The sequence below is a fragment of the Bubalus bubalis genome, chromosome 3 (genome assembly GCF_019923935.1).
Source record: "Bubalus bubalis isolate 160015118507 breed Murrah chromosome 3, NDDB_SH_1, whole genome shotgun sequence".
NCBI classification, from domain to species: Eukaryota; Metazoa; Chordata; class Mammalia; order Artiodactyla; family Bovidae; genus Bubalus; species Bubalus bubalis.
In genome coordinates, this window is record NC_059159.1 from 146,279,991 (window position 1) to 146,294,875 (window position 14,885).

Below are 14,885 nucleotides of genomic sequence, written 5' to 3' on the forward strand. Positions count from 1 at the left end.
TTTGTTTATTCTTTATATCGTTGGATGTAGAATATCGTTTTTGGCCACTTTCAGTCTTTTTTATTGATGGCTCCTCAGCAGTTTTTTGTGTATGTATACTCCTGAGAGGGGGTGAGCCCAAGCTCTTCCTGCTGCACCATCTTGGATGAGCTCGCAGGAGTTTTATTTCACATCATTTTACTTTCTTTAAAAAAATTTTTTTAATTGAAGTACAGTTGAGCTATTTCAAATCCTGAAAGATGATGCTGTCAAAGTGCTGCACTCAATATGCCAGCAAATTTGGAAAACTCAGCAGTGGCCACAGGACTGGAAAAGGTCAGTTTTCATTCCAATGCCAAAGAATGCTCAAACTACCACACAATTGCACTCATCTCACACGTAAAGTAATGCTCAAAATTCTCCAAGCCAGGCTTCAGCAATACATGAACTGTGAACTTCCAGATGTTGAAGCTGGATTTAGAAAAGGCAGAGGAACCAGAGATCAAATTGCCAACATCTGCTGGATCATGGAAAAAGCAAGAGAGTTCCAGAAAAACATCTATTTCTGCTTTATTGACTGTGTCAAAGCCTTCGACAGTGTGGATCACAATAAACTGTGGAAAATTCTGAAAGAGATGGGAATACCAGACCACCAGACCACCTGACTATGTGCATCACAATAAACTGTGGAAAATTCTGAAAGAGATGGGAATACCAGACCTTCCTGACCTATATGCATGTCAGGAAGCAACACTCAGAACTGGGCATGGAACAACAGACTGGTTCCAAATAGGAAAAGAAGTACGTCAAGGCTGTTTATTGTCACCCTGCTTATTTAACTTCTATGCAGAGTACATCATGAGAAACGCCAGGCTGGAAAAAGCACAAGCTGGAATCAAGATTGCCGGGAAAAATATCAATAACCTCAGATATGCAGATGACACCACCCTTATGGCAGAAAGTGAAGAGGAACTAAAGATCCTCTTGATGAAAGTGAAAGAGGAAAATGGAAAAGTTGGCCTAAAGCTCAACATTCAGAAAACTAAGATCATGGCATCTTGTCCCATCACTTCTTGGGAATTAGATGGGGAAACAGTGGAAACAGTGTCAGACTTTATTTTGGGGGGCTCCAAAATCACTGCAGATGGTGATTGCAGCCATGAAATTAAAAGACGCTTACTCCTTGGAAGGAAGGTTACAACCAACCTAGATAGCATATTAAAAAGCAGAGACGTTACTTTGCCAACAAAGGTCTGTCTGGTCAAGGCTATGGTTTTTCCAGTGGTCATGTATGGATGTGAGAGTTGGACTGTGAGGAAAGCTGAACACAGAAGAATTGATGCTTTTGAACGGTGGTGTTGGAGAAGACTCTTGAGAGTCCCTTGGACTGCAAGGAGATCCAACCAGTCCATTCTAAAGGAGATTGGTCCTGGGTGTTCATTGGAAGGACTGATTCTAAAGCTGAAACTCAGGTACTTTGTCCACCTCATGAGAAGAGTTGACTCATTGGAAAAGACCCTGATGCTGGGAGGGATTGAGGGCAGGAGGAGAAGGGGACAACAGAAGATGAGATGGCTGGATGGCATCACCGACTCGATGGACATGAGTTTGAGTAAACTCCAGGAGTTGGTGATGGACAGGGAGGCCTGGCGTGCTGCGATTCATGGGGTCGCAAAGAGTCGGACACAATTGAGTGACTAAACTGAACTGAACTGAACTGATAGTTGATTTAAACTATTTATTAGTTTCAAATGTACAGCACTGTGATTCAATATTTTTATAGATGTATATCATTAAAATTATTATAAAATATTGGCTATATTCCCTGTGCTGTACAATATATCTTTGTAGCTTATTTATTTTATACATATTGGTTTATACCTCTTAATCTCCAGCCACTGTCTTGCCCTCTCTCCCTCCACCTTCCCACTGGTAGCCACTAATTTATTTTCTGCATATCTTTGAATCTGTATCTGTTTTGTTATGTTCATTTTTTTTAGATTCCACATATATCTGATCAGACACAGTATTTGTCTTTCTCTCTCTGACTTTTTTCACTAAGCACAATACTCCCCAGCTTCATCTATATTGATGCGAATGGTAAAATTTCATTCTTATGGCTGAGTAATATTCCATTATATATGTAAACCGCGTATCTTCATCCATTCATCTGTTTCTTAGGTTGTTTCCATATTTTGGCTGTTGTACATAATGCTGCTGTGAACATGCGTTGAGGTACACGTATCTTTTTAAATTAGTGTTTTCATTTTTTGTTGATTCATACCCAAGAATGGAGTTGCTGGATCATATAGTGTTTCTAGTTTCAGTTTTTTTGAAAAACCTCTATAATGTTTTCCATAGTGGCTCCACCAATTTGCATTCCCATCAACAGTGTACTAGGGTACCCTTTTATCAATATCCTTGCCAACATTTGTTATTGGTGATCTTTTTGGTTATAGCTATTGTGATAGGTGTAAGGTGATACCTCTTTGTGGCATTGACTTACATTTCTCTGATTACCAGTGTTGAAAATCTTTTCATGTGCCTTTGGTCATCTGTATGTTTCCTTTGAAAAATATCTATTCAAGTCCTCTGCCTATTTTTTTAAAATAAGGTGTTTTGTTTATATTGAGTTGTATGAGCTGTTTATTTATTTTGGATATTAACCCCTTATCATTCATATAATTTGCAAATATTTTCTGACTTTCAGTAGGTTGTCTTTTCTTTTGGTCACAGGTTTCTTTACCTGTGCAAAAGTTTTTAAGTTTAATTAATTCCCACTTGTTTATTTTTATTTTTGTTTCCTTTGCCTTAGTTTTGTAGTCTTTAGATTATAGACCTTTTGCCTCCTTGGTTAAGTTTATTCCTAGATATTTTATTCTCTTTGATGCAGTTTTAAATGGGATTATTTTATTGCTTTCTGATAGTTGATTATTAGTGTTTAGAAAAGCAATAGGTTTCTGTTTTTTAATCTTATATCCTATGACTTTATTGGATTCATTAATTAGTTCTCATAGTTTTTTGGGGGGATTTTAGAATTTTCTATATATAATATGTCATCTGCAAATAGTGACATTTTTACTTTTTCCTTTCAAATTTGAATACCTTTTATTTCTTTTTCTTATCTGATTGCTGTGGCTAGGACTGCCAGTACTATGTTGAAAGTGGCAAAAGTGGGCATCCTTGTCTTGTTCCTGATTTTAGAGGAAAAAGCTGAGTATGTGAGCTGTCAGCGTGTCATGAATGGCCTTTATTATGTTGAAATATGTTTTTTCTGTACCAACTTTGTTGTGAGCCCTTATCATGAATGGAAGTTGGATTTTGTCAAATGTTTTTCCTGTGTCTATTGAAATGATCATGTGATTTTTATCCTTTTGTTAATGTGGTGTATCACACTGATTGACTTGTGGATTTTGAACATCTTTGCATTTGTGGAATAAATCACACTTGTTATGGTATATGATCCTTTTTATATATTGTTGAATTTGGTTTGCTAATATTTTTGAGGATTTTTGTGTCTATATTCATCAGAGATACTGAAGTAATTGTCTTTTTTCGGTAATGCCTTTTTCTAAATTTTATCAGGGTAATAATAGCCTCGTAGAATGAATTTGGGAGTGTTCCCTCCTCTTCATTTATTGGAATTGTTTGTGATGCTAGGTGTTAGCTCTTCTTATTATATTTGGTAGAATTTCCCTGGGAAGCCATCTGTTCCTGGACTTTTGTTTGCTGGGAGGTTGTTTGTTTGTTTTTAACACTAATTCAATTTCTTATTGATCTGTTCAGTTTGTTTCTTTCTTTCTGATTCAGTCTTTGAGTACTCTGTGTTTCTCAGATTTTTATCCATTCCTTCTAGGTTGTTCAGTTTGTTGGCCTATAACTGTCTGTAATATTCTCTGACAATATTGTGTTTCACTGATATTGGTTGTAGTCTTCTCTTTCCTATCTTACTTTGCTTATGTGGATTCTCTTTTTTTCTTAATGAGCCTAGCTAAAAGCTTATCAATTTTGTTTATCCTTTTAAAAACTCATCTCTTGCTTCCATTGATCTTTTCTATTTTTTATCTCTATTTTATTCATTTCCTCTCTGATCTTTATTATTTTTCAATAAAGATCAATAAAAATATTATTTTAAATAATGCCTTAATTATTTCTTTACTTGTGCTGACTTGAGCTTTGTTCTTTTTCTAATTCATTTAGGTAGAAGATAGCTTGATTTTTCTTGTATGCTCAGATATGTATGTATCGTTATAATCTCCCCTATTACATCTACTTTTGCTGCATCATATCAGTGATACAAAGGTGTGTTTTTGTTTTTATTTCTCTTTTTTTCTGATTTCCTCTCTGATTTCTTCACTGACCCATTGTTTCTTCTAAAGACATGTTATTTAGGCTCCACGTGTTTGTGTTTTTCTTCCAGTAATTGGTTTCTAGTTTCACACTGCTGTGGTTGGGGGGAAAAAATATGATGTAATTTCAGTGTTCTTATATTTATTGAGACTTGTTTTGTGGCCTAGTATGTGATCTATCCTGGAGCTCATTTCCATGTGAAGTTGAAAAGAATGTGCATTCTGCTGTTTTGGGATGGAATGTCCTATATATATATCTATTAGGTATATCTGGTCTAGTGTGTCATTTAAGACCACTGTTTCCTTATTGATTTTCCATCTGTATGAATCTGTCCCTTGATGTAAGTGGAGTGTTAAACTCTTCTACTATTTTTCTATTATTGTCAGTTTCTTGTTTTTATGTATGTTAATATTTGTTTTCCATAAATTTAGTTGCACCTATATGACCAACCTAGATAGCATATTCAAAAGCAGAGACATTACTTTGCCAACAAAGGTTCTTCTAGTCAAGGCTATGGTTTTTCCTGTGGTCATGTATGGATGTGAGAGTTGGACTGTGAAGAAAGCTGAGTGCCGAAGAATTGATGCTTTTGAACTGTGGTGTTGGAGAAGACTCTTGAGAGTCCTTTGGACTGCAAGGAGCTCCAACCAGTCCATTCTGAAGGAGATCAGCCCTGGGATTTCTTTGGAAGGAATGATGCTAAAGCTGAAACTCCAGTACTTTGGCCACCTCATGCGAAGAGTTGACTCATTGGAAAAGACTCTGATGCTGGGAGGGATTGTGGGCAGGAGGAGAAGGGGACGACAGAGGATGAGATGGCTGGATGACATCACTGACTCAATGGACGTGGGTCTCAGTGAACTCCGGGAGTTGGTGATGGACAGGGAGGCCTGGCGTGCTGCGATTCATGGGGTCGCAAAGAGTCGGACACAACTGAGCAACGGATCTGATCTGATTTGATATGGGATGTATATATATTAATGAATGTTATATTCTTTTTTTTAAATTGATCACTATATCATTATATAATGCCATTCATTTTATTTTTTATGGACTTTCCTTTAAAGTCTTATCTGTAAGATATAAGTATTGATACCAGCTTTCTTGTCAATTTCATTTGCATGAAAAATAGTCTGCATGTCTTTTGAAATTTTTATTTTAATTTACTTTTTGCCTATGCTGTGTCTTCATTGCTCCATGCAGGCTTTCTCTAGTTGTGGTGAGCAGGGTCCACTCTCGAGTTGCAGTGCACAGGCTTTTCATTGCAGCGACTGCTTTCATTGCAGAGCTCAATCTCTAGACTTAGTCTTCAGTAGTTGTAGGCATGTTGGCTTAGGATTTGCAGCATGTGGGCTCAGTAGTTGTGGCACACGGGCTTAGTAGCCCCACGGCATGTAGAATCTTCCTAGACCAGGGATTAAACCCATGACCCCTGCACTGACAGCTGGATTCTTAATAACTGCTGCTGCTGCTAAATCACTTCAGTCGTGTCCGACTCTGTGCGACCCCAGAGACGACAGCCCACCAGGCTCCCCCGTCCCTGGGATTCTCCAGGCAAGAACACTGGAGTGGGTTGCCATTTCCTTCTCCAATGCATCAAAGTGAAAACTGAAAGGGAAGTCGCTCAGTCGTGTCTGACTCTTAGCGACCCCATGGACTACAGCCTACCAGGCTCCTCCATCCATAGGATTTTCCAGGCAAGAGTACTGGAGTGGGGTGCCATCTCCTTCTCTGGATAAACTCCTTTAGTTTTTCCTTATTTGAGAAGTTCTTTATTTCCCTTTCAATTCTGAATGATAGTCTTGCTGGAAATAATCCTAGTTGTAGGTTTTTCCCTTTTACCACTCTGAGTATGTCATGCCATTCCCTTTTGGCCTGCAAAGTTTCTGCAGAAAATTCAGCTGACAGACTTATGGGTATTCCTTTGTATGTGACTTTATGTGACTTTTTCTCTGGCTACCTTTAATTTTTCTCTTTAATTTAACTTTTCCCATTTTAACTATGATACGTTTTGGTCTGTATCTCTCAGTTCATCTTGTTTGGAATACTCTGAATACCTGGATATCTGTTTCCTTCTTCAGGTTCAGGAAATTTTCAGCCATAATTTCATTAAATACATTTTCAACCTTCTTCACTCTCTCTTCTCTCTGGAACCTCTATAATGTGAATGTTAGCATACTTGATGTTGTCTCAGAGGTTCCTTAAACTGTTCTCATATTTTAAAAATTTGTTTATCTTTTTACCATTCTGGTTGGGTGATTTCCATTATTCTGTCTTCCAGATCACTTATGCATTCTTCTCTATTACTTAGTCTTCTCTTAATTCTTTCTAGTATGTTTTTCACTTTAGTTATTTCATTCTTCAATTCTGACTGGTTTTTGTACTTTCTAGTTCCTTGTTAAAATTCTCTCTGTGTTCATCTTTTCTTTTCCCTAGTTTGTTTAACATTCTTATTACCAATGCTTTGAACTCATTATCTGGTAAATTCTCTCTGTTCTCGTTGGTGGTTTTGTCATTGTTCTTTCATTGGAAAGACATTCTTTGGTTTTCTCACTTTGTTTAACATTTCCTCTTACTATGAAATTAGGTGAAACTGTTGCCTATCCTGGTCTTGGTGTGTTGTACTTATGTGGAGACCTTTGTGCAGTCTGCCTGTGCTCAGCAGTTTTGATGTGAGAGGTGGATCTGATGGGTCATGTCTCCCCCCAGGATGTGCTGTCTGGTATCACCTGGTGGGTGATGGGGCTGGAGATGGAGGGACTAGAGCCATAGCCAAGTGTGAACTGAAGCTTCTTCTATGCTGAGTGGTCATCACTACCCTATCAGGGGTGGGGACTTGTCCCCAGGTGCTGAAGCAGGGGTGGTATCCGAGCTGGTTGCTTTCCCTCCAAGTGTGCGCTCTATCCTCTCCTAGAAATGGCACCTTTGCCCCAGGAGGCACAGTGCCAGAGCAGAAAGGGCTGCAGTGGGCACCAGGTGCGGGGCAGGGTATACAGTGGGACAGTCCCAGCAGGCTAGTCAGCTCCAACCAGCTCCTGATCTGCTGCCTCTGAGTACCAGCAGTGGCTGTACTTGCCCCATTTATATGCAGGGTTAGGTTTGAGCCAGCTCCACCCCCAGCTACACACTCTGCTTAGCAATGATAGCTTTCAACCTGGTGGGAAATCTCCAGAGGTAGAGGGGCTGGGCACATGCTAGGCAGTTTCACGAAACTCTCCAGAACACCATCCTATACTTCATTCCTGGGAGTAACAAGCTTGGGTCTAGGTTTCTAGGTTTCTCACCCTCCTCGAAGTCCAGTTGATTTTCAGACCACTGAAGAAGACATACATCCTTCTGGAACTCCTATACTGTAAAGGTCAGCATGTTGGACCCCAGGCCTGAAGTACCAAATATGTAGGTCAAATCACCACCAGGAGAGATCTAGTGACCACCACATACCACATACCACATACCACCCTTCTCTTCTGTGGGCCCAGATCCCAGCCTGATGGCTCCTTTCCCTTCTTACTTGACTCATATGGCTCTTTCTTTTACAGCTTTTGTTTTAGAAGAATTTTTCTTTCCATTTCCGGTTTATTTTCAGGGGGAGTTGCTCCACATATTAGATGTATTTTTGATGCGTTCATGGAGAGGGTGAGGTTGGCATCATCTTCCTACTCTGCCATCTTGATCTCCTCTCCTCCCTCCTTTTACTTTCAACGTCTTTGTGTTTTTGTATCGAAAGTGAGTATTTTGTAGACAGCATACAGATCACTTGTGCTTTTTTATCCAGTCTGCCAATCTTTTATTTGGAGATTTCAATCCATTTACATTAAAAGTAATTATGGATAATAAAGGATTTCTACTGTGTTGTTTTTTTTTTTTTTCTGTATGTCTTATAGTTTTTTATTCCTCAATTACTTCATTGTTGCCTGAAGTTTTTTTTTGTAGTGTGTTTTGATTCCTCCCCCTTTTCACTTTTCTGTATATATTTTTATTTTCTTATTGATTACCTTAGAGTTTACAATTAAAATCTTAGCCTTATAACAGCTTTATGTGAATGATACCACCTTGTTTCAGTAGTGCGAGAGCACTTTACTTCTGTGTGTCTCCATCCCTTCTCCTTTGTGTTTTTGCACAGACTGCACCTTGTACATTGTATGCCCATTCACATGGATTTATAATTGTTACATAATGCATTTGCCTTTTAAATTATATAGGGGAAAAAGGAATTAAAACCAAAATTACAATGGTATTGGCTTACATATTTAGCTATGTAGTTGCTTCGTTTATTTCTTCCCATGACTTTTGAGGTACTATTATCCTTTCATTTCAACCCGAAATGAAAGTTTTTCGTTTAGCATTTCTTGTGAGGCAAATCTTTTAGTAACAATCTGCCTTTGTTTCTGTTTATCCAGAAGTCTTAATTTTTCCTTCAACCTGCTCAGTGTAGAATCTTGGTTGACAATCTTTTCTTTCTGTACTTCACGTAGTTTTTCCTGTCTTTAGTTTTCTTTTCTTGATAGGCTCTGTACACTTATCTTCTTCTTTTTTTTTCCTTTGTGTTTCTTAGAATTTCAATGATATGGTCTCAAATGTGCTGTTTCTTTTTCTGCCTGCTCGGATCTGCTTTTGAGCTCCTCTGAAGTGAAGTGAAGTCACTCGGTCGTATCTGACTCTTTGTGACCCCATGGATGGTAGCCTACCAGGCTCCACGATCCATGGGATTTTCCAGGCAAGAATACTGGAGTGGGCTGCCATTTCCTTCTCCAGGGGATCTTCCCAACCCAGGGGTTGAACTCGGGTCTCCTGCATTGCAGACAGACGCTTTACCATCTGAGCCACTAGGGAAGCCTCTAGTGTCATTTTAATTTCAGTTATTATCCTTTTTAGCTCTAATATTTCAGCTCTATATTTGGTTCCTTTTATAACTTCTTTGACTTTATTGATATTCTCATGTTGTTCATGTGTCATTATCCTGATTTCCTTTTTGTCCATGTTTCCTTTAATTCTTTGAACGTATTTGAAACAGTTGATTTAAAGACTTTATTTTCTAAGTACAGTGTCTAGACTTCTTCAGGGACAGTTGCTATTAATGAGTTTTCCCCTTTGTATAGATCACACTTTCCATTTTCTGTGTGTCAATATTTGTGATTTCTTGGTGAAAACCGGACATCTGAATATTATAAGTGATAACTCTGGAAAACAGAGTCCTGCCTTCCCCAGCATTTGCTGGTTTTGTTTGCTGAAGGCTTAGTTAGTGGTCATTTTTTTTTTTTTTCAAATTGTATTCCATTATATGTTATTTCAAGATATCAGGTATAATTCTGTGTTACACAGTAAATTCTTGATGTTTATCTTTTTATGTATAGTTTGTATCTGTTAATACTTCTTATTTGTCCTCCAAGAATTTCTTGATTTTTCTAGGTCTTTAATAGTTCCATGCATTTTAGAAACAGCCTGTATAATATCTACAAAATAGCCTTATTGGATTTTTATTCTGATTGTATTAAGTCTGTTGATCATCTGGGTAAGATTTGACACATTAACAGTAGCGAGTCTATTATAAACATGACGTTTGTTTGTTTATGTCTAATTTTCTCTCAGTGAAGTTTTGTAGTTTTCAGTGTAAAGGTGTTACACATCTTTCATTAAATTTAACCTGAGATAGTTGATATTTTGGAATGTGATTATAAATTTTATTGCTTTAAAATATCCTTTTACAGATTATGTTGGTAGCATATAGAAATACGGTTATTTTTTGTACCTTGTATCCTGCAATCTTGCTAAATTAATTTTAGTTCTAGAAATTGGTTTGTCTGTTCTTTTTGGTTTTCTCCATACACAGTCTTGTCATCTTCAAATAAGGATGGTTTTCCTTTTTCTTTTCAGTCTGTGTTCCTTATTCCTTTTCTTTTATTGGCGGGAACTTTCCCATACAGTGTTGGCTAGGGGCAAGGGGAGCAAGGGGCAAGGGGAAATACATTTGGCATTTCACCATTGGCACAGGGTTGGCTGTGGGTTCTACAGAGGCCCTTCCAGATGGAGGAGGGACCCTGTGCTTTCTGTGAAGGAGTGTGGAACTTCTCAGATACTCCCCCTGCATCTGTGGGGAGCATCACATGGAATTCTCCTTTGGTATGTAACTGTGGGGAGATGCAGTGATTTTTGCTGGGATGACATCATTGCATTCGTGGGGCAAAACCTCACTTGGCTCTGATGTTTTATCTTTTTTTTTTTTTTAATTGCTTGGTTATATCTGCCAACATTGTGTCTAGAGAGTTTGAAGGCTGTTGGTCTGTAATCTCTTCTTGCAGTAGCTTCGTAAGGTTTCTTCATCATGGCCATGTTGGCCTCACTAGCCATCACAGCTCGTTTCTCATTGTGCTGCTTCTCTTCTGGGGTGTACCTGAGGAGCAGGGAGCAGAGGCACCGCCCTGCCCCCGACTCCAGATCTCTGGGCACAACCGTGCAGAGCTCCCAGCTGTTCTGGACCTCCCATAATGACACTGATAAGTCAAGCAGGAGGCCTTTGGGTGGGGGTGTGTGATTCCCTCACTGTTACTCAGGGTTTAGGTCCTGCTGGGTCTGCTTTGAAGCCCACTCTGGCCTGTGGACATTCACGGCATGTGGCTGCCTTCTTGCCCCACACTTTCACTCTGATGTCAGCCATTAAAAGGTGCCCCAGGGCATGTCCTGAGACCACCCTCTCCTGAGGATGGAGAAACTGTAGGGACCCCCAAGGCCACTGAGTGATGCTAGCTGATTGAAGCCATATTTCTTGTCTTATAGATGAACACATCTCGAACAGCAATGGGGATGCCATGTCTGGCCCCGGTACCCAGCCCTGTACCCACCGTGGTCATTCCTGGAGCTGCCTCAGCCCTTCCTGTGCCCATGCCAGGTACTGCCCTCTCCTGCCTCCCAGCCCCACCTTTGGGCCAGTATGGAAGCCTGATCCCAGCTCCAGTGTCCTGGGGTCCCTGGGCAGCCCAGGCAGGCAGCCGGAGCCTCAACACGGGGCCAAGCCTGGGTGCAGCAGATGCGCCAGCCCTCCCTGTGTTCTTCAGGCCAACTGTGGTCAGCATGCCTGGCCCCAGGCTGCAGATCATGTAGCTCTCTGTCTCACTACTTGCCAATGGAAGACACTGAACAGCCTGGAGGAGTCGGGTTGTGGTTTGGCCTCTGAGTCCTGCCCTGTCTGCTCATGGGTGCCCAGCCAGGGAGCTGGCACATGGGCAGCAATCGTTGCTTCCTTTATTGCTGCAGACCTTATTTCCTCTTAGGTTCCTGTGGTCAACACTTGCTGTCTTTGCACTCACTTCCTGTACTTGAATCGATGGTTAGAACATTGTAATAACCCTGCAGAAGTACAGTGCCTTGAATTCCAGCTTTTCCATTCCCTGATGGAAAGACGTGTTTTAGAAAACCGTGTATCAGAAAAGGTGTATTTCATTTATAGTTGGTTTGTGCATTGATATTTCTATTTCCCATTTTAAGTTGCAGAGATATGAATGGTTTACAAATCTGAAGCTAAAGTCTGATCTTTTCTGTTGTACATGCTTTAAAAAAAATTGAACTAGTGACCTTGAATATTGAAGAGTTGCAAATGCTAGAGTAACTCTGCTTTGTACTCATAAAATGAGATCTCTCCAGCTGTATGGTCACAGGTAGCAAACAGATGGACAAATTCCCTCAACTGCAGTGCCGTGGGCACTGCCAGCAGACTGCCCAGGGTGCATGATTATTGGGGCAGTGCATTGCTAATGGTAGTTGATCTCTTAGTCAGGAATGTTAGCATTTGTGTTTGGCTACGTGGAACTGCTGTAAAGTGCTGGGTAAGCAGACATGACCCAAAGCCTGCAGGGCTGCTCTGAGTGTGGGGGAGGTAAAGGTTTGTGTCTGGAGGTGCAGAAGCACAGGCAGGCCACCTGCTCTGCAGAGAGAGTGTGGCCCCTTCTGCTCAGGGGGCCCACCAACTTCCCCTCCCAGCCTGCCTTCCTTTTCTGTTGTTTGCACAGAGGCCTGTGGCAACCTGGGCCTAGCTTTTCCAGTGTTCACAGGCTACTCTGCCCACCTCTGGCCTCCAGACTGTTCTGCAGGCACCAAGCCATCGTGCTGGGGGCTAGGAGTGTTCCTCTCCTGGAAATTTCAGTGCTACTCATCTCAGACAGGCACCAAACAGCCCAGGGTGGGAGCTGAAGGCCCCACTCCCCACTGGCCAAGATGTTTCCCACTTCCCACTGGGAGGCAGCTGGTTGGGTTGCCCAGCTGTGAATTGTATAGTTCTGCTGTACTTTGGGACTTCACTAGGACTGGCTGAATTCTTTTGGTTTAAATGTATTATTCCGTCAATTCAGTTAGAATTGAATTTTCTAGGTGATTATGCAGAATCTTCTGCCAGGGCATGAAGCTATAGTAAGAGATTTCTGTTCTCTGTAATGTGCCCCTGGGTCCTTGGATTGAGAATCATGTGCGCCTGGTTCCTGAGGGTGGTGGAAACTGCCCTCTTCCCACATCCCTGCTGCTGTACCAGACATGCGGTTTGGAGTCCTGGCCTGTAACAGGAATGGTCAGTGGCACAGACTCTCCAAGAGATTGTATATTTGAAGGAGAAAAATAAACATTTTTGCTTGAAAACAGTGTGGAGCCACATCTTTTTCTTAACTTCTGGCCACAGAGAAGCTGAACCAGCCAGTCTCATAGGGAGCATCGGGTGGGCAGCCCTGGCAGGCAGCACTGCTGTCCTGGCACAGCTTCACTCTCAGCAACACGCTTCTGTCAGCACCTCGCCCAGGAGGCCGGGGCGGCCAGGAGGGGCCAGGGGGCTGAGTGGCAGGTGCTGTCTTCCTGGCAGGATCTGGTGTGACTGACGCTGAGCCGACCTGACTCGGACGATGAGACTGGGGTGTTGGGCAGGGCTCGTAGGCCAGCTCTGTGGCTCCGGGCCTAGGTTGGCCTGTTCACTCGGCTTTCAGACTCTGAATCTGAACTGCATTTGGATGTACGGTAGCCTCTGCCTATGGAGGGTATGAGTCTCATGGCCAACTGAAAGGTGTCTCTGACCCCTGTCCATGTTGTCTAACAGAAAGCCAGGTTTGTGTGACTCACCCTGGACAGAGCTGGGTGGGGGCTGGGCCACCACCGGAGGGTCACCTGAGGGGCTCTGCTGTCCAGCAGGTGCAAATTAGGGGAGGCCCCCTGCAGGGCTCAGCACGTTTTCCTGGCTCACCAACCCTGATGGCCTTTTGCTCAGCTGGCGGTGCCCCTGCATGCCTGCTGCACGCACTCAAGCTGGGGGTTGTGGTTCCTCCCACTCCACCCAGCTGGGGTCGCTGCCCTGGTCTGTTTGTCCTGTGTTTCCACCGAGGTGCAGTCAGGCGTTGTGCTCCGGCCACCCACAGTGCTCCACCTCAGCACTGGCTCTGAGCAGAGGCCGGGGCCGCTTGGGATGCTGCTCTGCTTGCTGTGCCCAAGGAGCCAGAGGTCCCTCACTCTCCAGAGCAACAGTTGTGCGGACCCTGGGAGGCCCTGCCTGGTTCGGGCGGTTGCTCAGTGTGGAAGGCGGCCAGATGGCAGAGGCAGCCAGGAGTCATTATCTGTATAGTGCCTGGGTCGTGGTCAGGCGGCCCAGCCCTCCACGGAGTGTGACCGCTCTGGTGTCACCATTCCAACTTCCGGGGCCTCACGTGGTCACGGCAGGCCTATAATGAGCTGTGGCGGTTTTGTTTTCTAGATTCTGAAAGTGAGAAGCCCGACTGAGCCCAGGCAGGCCGACCCAGACCCAGACGCCAGGCCCTGTGTCATCTCACGCAGAGAAGGCGAGCCCACGCCTCGTGTCCGGTTCACGATGTTTTGTAATCACTTTCTAAGCATTTTTTATTCACAATTGGAAACACAAATGTAAGCAAGAATAAAAAAATATTTTGGGGGAAACAGGACTTTGGTTTTTCAAACTCTCCTTTCTGATGGTCCCCAGACAGGCAGGTAACCCGCGATGGTGGTAAGTGAATGAGGGTGTTGGAGAAGCTCCTGGGATCGCACAGCTGGACGGGTCTGGGGGTAAGTACCCTTAGCTAAAGGGTTCTTGAATATAGGGATGACACTTTCTATGGTGCTTAATAGTGCCCAGGATAGCTCAAGGTCCTTGTGTCCAGACAGCAGCTAGGATGGGTCAGACGTGTGATAAAGACCCACCTCTCAGAGAAGCAGTTGAGGTTGTGGATCGCAGGCAACCTGGCCCCAATTTTCAGGCATTCTCCTCCTTCACACCCAGGACAGCCCCATTCTGTGCAGAGCCCTGGAGGCTGAACAGTGCTGCCCATCTCTGTTGATGGCTCCTTGGCCCATCCAGGCTTGGGCCTTTGTGCACACAGCTCCATTCATTATGCTGCCCCTCAGGCTTCCTTACTCTGTCACTTGAAGACATGATCATACATCCCCCAGGCACAGGACAGGCATGCACAGTGGCTTGAAATGACCCTTCGTTCAGATTTCACATGCACCACTGGGAGGGGCCAAGCCCAGTTCTGAAGCCCCTGACTTCAGTAGGGGGTGGGATCAGCCCAGTGGCC

At 42.8% G+C, this 14,885-nt stretch overlaps 1 protein-coding gene across 8 annotated transcripts in view; it reads left to right on the top strand.

Annotated features, from left to right (window-relative positions):
* WNK2 (WNK lysine deficient protein kinase 2) overlaps positions 1-14,247 on the top strand; it is a 142,598-nt gene extending 128,351 nt beyond the window's left edge. For 7 of the 8 annotated variants that reach the window (XM_045165134.1, XM_045165136.1, XM_045165137.1 and 4 more), the window contains one exon: positions 14,048-14,247. In XM_045165134.1, the coding sequence (XP_045021069.1) occupies positions 14,048-14,218 (171 nt within the window). In that variant the 3' untranslated portion in view covers positions 14,219-14,247. Of the gene's footprint in view, positions 1-11,103; positions 11,216-14,047 lie in introns of all 8 variants that reach the window. The other variant, XM_045165135.1, reaches the window with a different exon arrangement.
* Positions 14,248-14,885: the final 638 nt, after the last annotated feature.